Source organism: Ornithodoros turicata, chromosome 3, assembly GCF_037126465.1.
Source record: "Ornithodoros turicata isolate Travis chromosome 3, ASM3712646v1, whole genome shotgun sequence".
In the NCBI taxonomy this organism is placed as follows: domain Eukaryota; kingdom Metazoa; phylum Arthropoda; class Arachnida; order Ixodida; family Argasidae; genus Ornithodoros; species Ornithodoros turicata.
The window spans coordinates 26,789,441-26,798,611 of NC_088203.1; the positions used below are offsets into that span (position 1 = coordinate 26,789,441).

Genomic DNA, 9,171 nt, shown 5'->3' on the forward strand with positions numbered 1-9,171 from the left:
TGTTCGAGGGGAACTATCGTAAAAAAGCGGGTTTAACCCAGGAACGAAGAGCCCTATGGATACGGCGTCAGTCCCAGGCCGTTACGCATGAAATCGCCACAGGAGTCCCTGTCGATCAAGCGAACACTAGCGTTACACCCAACCGTCCTTGTCAATCTCCATTAGTGGCTCATGGCCATCTTTTGAGAGGTGGAAGAAGAAGAAGGTAGCTCGAAGTAGTCCCGCGACCATTCTGCATTCTTGGAACCGCGAAGGAACCGAAGAGGCTGTCGAGCGCACTCATTACAGCTGAACATTTCCGATGGAGGATCCAAGCTATATAGCTGGCTTTTCGCCGCCTGAAGAGGAAGACGTCAGCTTTCATGAAACTCAAGAATGGAGCGCACCTGGACGGAACGTCGGCCGAAGGCTCGGTAAGCAGCGCGGCAAGCGTGGTAAAAAAGATAAACGACGAGACCGACGCTCTAAACGAGAGAAACAACGTAAACAGCGAAAAGCACCAGAAGAGAGCCGATCGAAGACTCCAAGTACTGCGGAAGAATCTCAGGAACAAGTGAAGCTCCCAGCACCGGACAAAGGTGAAACTGTGGCACCTCCACAAGAACCATCGTTTGACGGAGACGTCGAAGGACTCTGCTTTGCTGTAGGAGACGACCTGTCCGATGCTTTTGATACTTTAACACTTCACGAGCGGGAGCTCGTTTCCACAGGAAGTGGTATTTTCCGAGCTCTTCCCCGGCAATATTCCCTCACCAGCTATGGATCAAAACTTTGTTGCTGCACACAGTGCTGTGGGCTGTGCTGCGATGACGCTGAGCATCGTCATAAATTGGCCAATGGGATGCGTGGAGGAAAAGACAAAGAGACCGAGGTAAACGAAGAGGATCCCGTCCTGTTAGGTACTAGGGAGATAAGGCGAAAAGAAGCGAGGAAGGGCATGACTGCTGACATGGACACAGAATCACTCTTGTCCTTCATGGGTTCAAAAACAAGTGCCGATGAAGGCTGGGATGAGTCCACAGCAGAGTTTACCAGAAAAAAGCTGACTGAAAAAGCGGAAGAATACGCTAAAGAGGCCAGAAAATGGGCGACTGCGATGAAGCAGCTGAATAAGAAAGCAGAGAAGTTGAAACAAGCTGTGGTTCGGACAGACCAAGAGAAGGCAAAGAGGGATGCCAAGGTGGAAGAGTATAAGAGGAAGGCAGTAGCTTGCGAACGGCACGCGCGCAGATCTATTGCAAAATATAAGGAAGTCGTAAGTGAAATGAAGAATTTACCACCAGAGCCGAAGGGAAACACCCTGGGTGTGTACGGGGAAGATGAGGACATATCCAAATTGGATCAGGAGATTACACAAACGGTGAGCGCTAAAGTATCTGGAAAAAATCCTACAGAACTAAAAAAGAAATTTGAGGAGCCGCAACCGAAAAATGTTTCGGACACTCTTCAGAAGGCTTCCGAATGTAATAGCCCTGCTACAATGGAACGTGCTAAAGATGAGAGTTTGGCCGACCCTGTAGCAGTGGCCAACGTTGTAACGCATGATGTCAACTGCGGACAAGCCTACCAGGAATACTATCCATTTCGACCTAGATTTCCTTTGAGACCTGGCATGGATTTCGGCAGACGAGGATACGTACCGATGGCCCCTCAAGAGTACGCTCCTAGGCCTGCGGCGCCCTACATGACTCCAGACCCGTACTTATGGCCTGGAGGTGTATTTATGCCCCTGGAACATGACACCAAAACACGCGCAGCGATGAGTGGGGAGGAATGCTTTGGAAACTGGGGCGCGCCTGCAATTCGTGAAGACCAGTTTATCAGATATGGCATTCCCATCCGGCCTGAGGAACAGTATGCGAGAATTCAGAACTACAGGCCCGATACTCCGTTGTTTCGACCGTATCGTCCAGGTATTCCTGAATTTCCGGAACAAGACCTGCATTGGCGACAATACAGACCCGGAGTGTCGGAACCTCAGTTAGGACCTGACAAGCGCACTTATCCAGAGTTTGCGCGTTCATACCCAGTGGTGGCTTCTCATTACCCATCAAAGTACGGCGACCGTTACGGTGACTATATGGACTACTACGGTCCACCTTCACGTAGATACTCTGGAACTGAAGAAACCGTGCCAAGAGTACGATCCCGTTCACCATTGGTTTCAGCAGCGGAAGACCTTACCGAAAGAACTGATATTGCTCTGAAACGTGCGAGAGACGCTGTAGAGGCGGCCCGTTTATTGAAAAACGTAACCAACGAAGCCTACAAAGAACCAAGTTTATTGGAAAGTGACAGCAGGAAACTATCTTGGTCCAGTAGTGAGGAGAGCTCGCCATTGCATCAACCGAGGCATATAAGAATGAGGGCGGATCGAAAGCCGACTGACGTGTCGCCTTACAGAGCGGCAGCTACGTCGAATAAAGGATATATGGGGACATCGGACAGACGGGAGCATGACAGTTCGGATCAGCGGCAGATGGACATACTGGATCGAAGTCAAACTGGAACGTCCCGTCATAGGCGAGCGGATTCGTTGGATGAGGTCCAAATGTATACTTCCGGTCGCAGACAGGCAGACATGTTCGATCGCAAGCATGGTCGTAGGCCATCAGTTACACAAGATAAGAGGTCATTGGACACTTCGAGTCGAGAGCCCTCTTACAAGGCTGATCATAGGTCATTTCACATAACGGATAAGAAGATATCAGGTGCACACCATCGAGCGCCAACTTGCGACACACACCGTCGGAGACCGTCCGACACACATGACCGCGAACGGTCTGAGCAATGGCCCTCTGACGCCTCAGGTCGCAAACCATTTGATAAGGTTAATCGAAGGGTATCAGACACGTCAGAACGGAAGCCACTGGGTGAGTTCGATCGGCGAAAAGACGTGCAGTCAGGCAAGAGGGGTCCAGTGGAAGAAAAACCCCTTAGGAGGACTGGCTCATCGGTGAACATACCAAAGGCCTTCCTGGAAAAGATGCGGCTGGCAGAAGATGATGAGACTACAAAGACAGCATCTGAAGAGTCATTGCTCCGAGACCGGCGACCCAAGTTCATCAACGTGCCTTCAGAGTCGTCAGCAAAAAGGCCTAAAATGAAACGGAGAGGAAGCGTGTACGTTAAGGGCCACCTCCTGCCAATAGAAGACGACGAGTCCGAAAAGTCTGAAAAAGAAAAGGGGGCGGTTAAAAAACAACCAACTTTCGTGGACGTCCCGTCAGAGCCCCGTCCACTGAAGCCGCGTCTGAAAAGAAGGGGGAGCGTTTACGTGAAAGGACACCTTTTGCCAACATCAGATGAGGATGAATCTGACAAAGACAGTTCATCACTGAAGCCACCAGTTATCATTACAACGACCGACACATCAGGACAGAAAAAGGTAACAAAAAGTGCTCTTAAGAAGCCCAAATTGCCGCTAGTAACTCCAAAGCCAGGACACATCAGCGAAGAGAAAAGACCAATGAAGCAATCTGAAGCATCCCGTAAAAGTGCTGCGCCTAAGACTCAAGCCCCGCATTCGCCACGTAAGGCGTCGATTCCATTTGAAATTCGATTCACAGCGACACAGACTTCACGTCAGCACCTGCCGCCACAAAGAAGGTATTTCATGAAGGATCAAGGAACGAGCACAGACGCGTCAACGCCTCTCCGTAGACAAATATGCGACAGCCCGTTTTGCACGAAGTGCAAGAAAAAGCTGTCTCCTTATGGTACACCTTGTTCGTGGTTTCGTTCGCTGTGCTCTCAATGTTCAGCCAAGCAAGAGGAGGCTAGCAGTGATACTTCGACGACGGAAAGTAGGCCTGTTATATGCAGGCTGAAAGAATCTGTGATGGCGGTCGCTGCTTATATAAGAGATGGTCTAGCTGCGCACGCAGGGAAGACAGAACAAACACAGCAGGCAACTTTGGCCTTTGATGTAACTAATACAGAAGTCGACCCTTCACGCAAACCCATGATTTCACGAGTGGATGAGGCCGTGACGAAGGAGCGTGAATCTTCCACTGTAGTCGAAGATATTCCACTCAAGACAGATGCTGAGCTAGAGCTCGGAAAGACTTCATCGCACGATGCGTTGGAGAGGTTTAGGTCCTTGGAGACCAATTTGGTGGGGGAAATTGCAACAACAAGATCCGCGGAAGTGAGAGAAGCGAAGCCAGTTGCTACAGAGCAAGCAAGCCCGGTCCCTCTAGTACAGACGAAATCTAACCAGAAGCGGAAGAAAGGGACTGGTCGCCCTAACGAGACAATTGCCGAATCGTCGAAGTTGTCTAGTACGAGCGAGACGGCCATGAAGACTTTAAAAGAGGGCGTTCAAACAGAAGGGAAAGCTTCTGAAGCGACACAAGATAAAGCCGCCATTCAAGAACACAAGGCTGTGAAACCTAAGGATAGCACTATTAGACTTGGTGTCGATGCATTTGAAAGCACTGTTGACGACGACATGGAAGATGAAGTGTCGAAAATGAGCGAGATCGGCCGCAAGCTAAGTGACATTCTAATAGAGATAAGTACCGGTATGAAGGAACGCGAAGCTGAATCTAAGCCGAGTGATAACGAGATTAGACCTAAAACAAGTGATCTTGAGCTCGGTTCTGGGCCTAGTGATACTGAAGTACAATCAGAGCACAGGTTAACAGAAATGGCATCACCCCCAAGTAAACGAAGTGAAAGAGCCGACACGTCAGTTCTTCGCTTCAACCCCGAGGTTCAGGTGCAACCTGTTATTTTAGACGTAGATGAAGACATACTTATCCCAACATCAGACACGGGACAAGAGAAAGCCGACGAAGAAAAAGCAGACGACGAACAATTGTTATCAACAAAAACTGAGCAGAAAGTTGAAACGAACGAGACGATCGAAAAGTCGCTCTCACACGACTCGTTTTTTAGATTGGACACTGTTGCGCCGAAGGAAGAAAAAGAGGACGGAGCTCATAGTGAAGTTCAAACTCTGCCTGAACAACCCATAGTGAAGCCTGGGGTAAAATATCCCAAACGGAGCGAAAGTGCATCGGCAACTCCGGAGGAACCTGCCGTCGCGAAGGGGCACGAGGGTATTGGAGGCATTGAGTTACATGAAGGAGATGAAAGCGAAGAAAAACAGGCGACTGTGATCACCGCATGCCGAGAAAAGCAGGCCACGGTCTCCCCTGTGACCCCAGAGAGAAGTGTCGGTACTGCGACTTCTACAAGGCAAGGGATGCTTAAAGGAACACCGCCACCTTTGACAACAGAAGCAGATGAAAGTGAAGAAAAAGAGGTGACTGTGATCACCGCAAGCCCAGAAAAGCAGGTCACTGCGTCCCCTGTCACTCCAGAGAGAAGGGCCGGTCCTGCGACTTCTCCAAGGCAAGGGATCGTTAAAGGAACATCATCAGATTTGACAGCAGCAGCACAAGGACTGGCAAGTCCTATGACGCCCGGAATAGAGGATGAGTTCTTAACTGCTATGACCCCCGGAGAAGACGAACAACCAGCAAGCCTCGTAACACCAGAAATGGCAGAAGGTACGGCAACTCTTGTATTCCCAGCAAAGGTCGAAGCGAGAACCACACCAGAAGGAAGTGAGGAAAATATAGTACAACATGACGAAAAAGTGCAAGAGGATCAGGAGGAGGTTGCTCACGAAGAAGCAGAGAGAGAAGTTGAGATTACAAAAGATGAGTACGACAAAGACAATTTCTTTGCGGCAACTGATGAGCGTGCTCAAGTGGAAGAAGTGACTCCAACAGCCGAAGAACCCGCGGGGGAATTGCCGGAAGAACAAATCGAGGCACCAGAGGAAGATCGCTTCCCGTCTGAGGAACACACGGTAACTCAAGAACGTGTAGAAGAACGCGTATTGGAAGAGGGTCACGAGGGAACGGCAGAAGTCTCAGGCATATTGCCTGAAATTCTAACCGGAACCGGAGCTGAACCGGCTGAGCGTGAAGCGGAGATTGAAGAAGAACCCATAGCCGTTTATCCCGTAGCCTTACAAGACTACGCTTACGAAGGGGAATTCGAATCTCCGGTATCGGAAGCAAGGGAGTACGCTCCACCGGATCACATTCACAAACCCGAGCATGTTATATCGAAAGAATCAGAAGCTTATGTTCCAGCTCCTCCTCAAATATTTCCTCAAAGAGAAGCTGCTCCGCCAATGCTGCCGCTTGTTATCGCCTACAAGGAGGACAAGAAGTTTTGGGGAATCGTAGACAGTGGTGTTACCTACTACCCTGAAAGTGTGGTCCTGTTCATTGTGGCTGTCATTAGTGTTGTCTGGATAGGGTTCGTACTGCTAGCTTCAGGCGTCAGGCACGACTACATGTCTTGGACAAGGCATTTCACAGCAGAAACAGCTAGTAGCATGACGCCTAGTGGAGCCTCACCACCTCCGTCGAATGAGAGTACATCGGCCGTCAGTGAGTTTACCATCCCCTTATCTATGTACTTCTGTGACATCCCGTACTGCCAAAGAGAAGCTAGTTACTTATCTGGACTGCACTCGGGCGACGCCTGCAGAAATTTCTATTCTTATGTGTGTAACGGTCGTACTATTGACTGGATTCCTGACGTTGGCACTGTCGTTTCAACAGACAGCCTGTTAACGGAATTTCTGGAGTCTTTCATCATAGATTACCTACAAGACACGAGCAACCAGGATGTTACGCTGGCCAGAAGGTTGTTGACGAGTTGCATTGACACCAGCGACATGAGTACGGACATAAATGACTTGAAAAAGATATTCACTGACTACTTCGCGGGAAGGCAGTGGCCAATAGAGAAGTCTGCCACCGGCAGCCTGCAAGACATATGGGTTGCTGCAGGTCATCTCAGCAGGGATTTGGACATCGAGCCTCTAATCAAAGTTTCTGCAGATGTTCACCCAGAGAAAAAGACACGCTACATCGTTAGCATCGACGAACCCGAATTAATTGTAAGAGCGCCTCATATAACTGTTTCCATAGTCTACAACGTGATCACTGTAGCTATCCAAGACAGCGTCGCACTCCTTCAAAGCACCGTTGACACCAACGACGTATTGGATGATGTCTTGCAAGTCATGTCATTGCTTTCTTCTCTGGTTGCCAATACTTCAATTCGATACTTAGGGTCGGAAAATTACCGCATTGTTTCACTCGGTGAGCTTGGGTCGGACGTCAACACGACCTTATTGTTCGTGTTTGGAAACGTCATTAAGTACGAGGACAACACAGAGGTACTGGTGAAATCGCCCAAGTACTTTGAGATGATCAAGAGTATACCAGCAAAAGGACTCGACCCTAGAGCTGTCTTGAACTACTTCGGCTTTCACATCATGGTCTACTTTGCGTCCCTATTCCCAGCTCTGTCAAAGCTGTCACCGCTCAACACTATGGCATACGGACGTTCGCTACAGCTATCGACTGATCCAGTTTCTGCGTGCTCTAAAGTGGTGGAACGCCTATTCCCTGCAGTGTACCTTCGCATTGCTGCACTTCGAAGCCAACGCATCGGCTTCGCAACCTTTAGCCGAATGTGGGCCTCTAACGTCGAGATAAAGTTTACTGAAGGTCTCAAAAGACTATCCTGGGCGCAGAATCCTAATTTACGTATGACTGATTCGAGTGATACCTATTTCGCTCGGCACAAGTTGCAAAAGGCCACATTTCAGCACTTCTATCCGTCCTGGGTGCTGGACAACGCGACTTTCCAAGACTACATGCAATACGTAGAAAACGGAATAACTGGTCACGACACAAGCAGTACAATCAACCTGCATCGTGCGTTGTCCATGGCTATTCGATCCGACAAGACGCATGAAATAGTCCACGGGCGACCTCGTAACTATTACGTTTCGACGTCAATCTTCGACACGCTAGCGAGTTACGATGCGCAACACAATATGGTCTCCATCCCAGTATCTATCATGAACGATTCCATACCCTGGAACGGATCGATGTTTGCGCTGCACATAGCACGTTTCGGAGTGCGAATCTACAAAGGGCTTCTGCCCTTGCTGTATAACGATTACGTGTACGGCGGAACTTCGGATGAAGAAAACGTATTCTTCAGTGAAAGGTACGAAGCAGAACTTCGGCGGATGACCAATTGTCTGCTGCAAGCATATCAAGACGCACCAGAAATGCTGAAAAGTGACTACATGAGAAACTTGGTGGAATCGGAGGCCGCTGTGTTTTCACTTCTTGAACAGACAGTGGCTCTGATGCAGGCCTTCTGGGCCTTTCAGGTAAAGTGCTTGCGTTCGGGGGATTCTATCAGTTTATTCGTACCGTCACATTTTGCATGTACGTTTAACGTCTTAGCGAATCCTGCTTTGTACGTCATACATGTGGCGCATTTATGATGAATGACCGTAGACCGTGCAGCGTGGAACGTTCATGAACGTAGTCGTGTTGCAACGGGAGGAGGAACTCAATGAATGAACCATGCAGGAACTGCTGAGCATCCGGCGCATCTGGAACTCTGACTTTCGGTTGTCCAATGTACCAGAGATGAGCGCGGACCAACTGTTCTTCGTCTACTATGCTCTCGACAACTGCGAAGCAAGCGACACGATTTATCACAAACGCATGTTCGAGACTCGGTTGCAGCTCCCAGCTGAGGACCGGGTCAACTTCCCTCTCACTCAGATGGCGGAATTCAAGGCGGCCTTCGGATGTCAGGGAAAGTCCGCCATGGGATCTACCTCGCCGTGCTCAGTGGTTCAATAATACATAATATAAGTTGTGCAATTATATTTACTGTTTCGATAAATTATATGCGTATCACTGTCTCTTTCTGGTTTCTTTCGTCGACTAGACTATGAATCCTGCTGGGAATCCTTATCACTAAAATCAGAAAGCGGCCTAGTGACTAGGATACATGCTGGATCTAATACGATAACTAGTACTGTTGCCTCACGTTATGTGTCTGCTGTCTGTCTGTCGCTGGAGTGGGTGCCTTACGTGTCAACATAACATACAAACTCTCAAACTTAAACAACAAACTCTCAACAACAAACAACTCAACAAACTCATCTCGTGTCTGATCATCTTAACGTGACGTCATCTACAGCATTTTTCGGCGTAGAGCGGAGCCACAGTGTCATGTTCTCAGGAAAGTATTGATCACAACATCAATGATCTGTCAGCCCATGTGAAGAGCGCTGTCCTTTCCATTTGTAGGTGAGGACAA

General features: G+C 49.0%; 1 protein-coding gene across 1 annotated transcript; it reads left to right on the forward strand.

Moving 5' to 3' along the window:
- The first annotated feature begins 221 nt into the window (after window positions 1–221).
- Window positions 222–8,770, forward strand: LOC135388329 (uncharacterized). The gene is made up of 2 exons (XM_064617810.1): window positions 222–8,224; window positions 8,430–8,770. Exons 1-2 carry the CDS (start codon window positions 302–304, stop codon window positions 8,706–8,708), a joined length of 8,202 nt encoding a protein of 2,733 aa, XP_064473880.1. The 5' UTR covers window positions 222–301; the 3' UTR covers window positions 8,709–8,770.
- Window positions 8,771–9,171: the final 401 nt, after the last annotated feature.

Bases quoted from the DNA above. Each gene is read 5' to 3' on its own strand.
- LOC135388329 (XM_064617810.1), top strand. From the start codon at position 302: ATGGAGGATCCAAGCTATATAGCTGGCTTTTCGCCGCCTGAAGAGGAA. The intron at 8,225-8,429 runs GTAAAGTGCTTG...TGAACCATGCAG, and splicing joins AGGCCTTCTGGGCCTTTCAG to GAACTGCTGAGCATCCGGCG.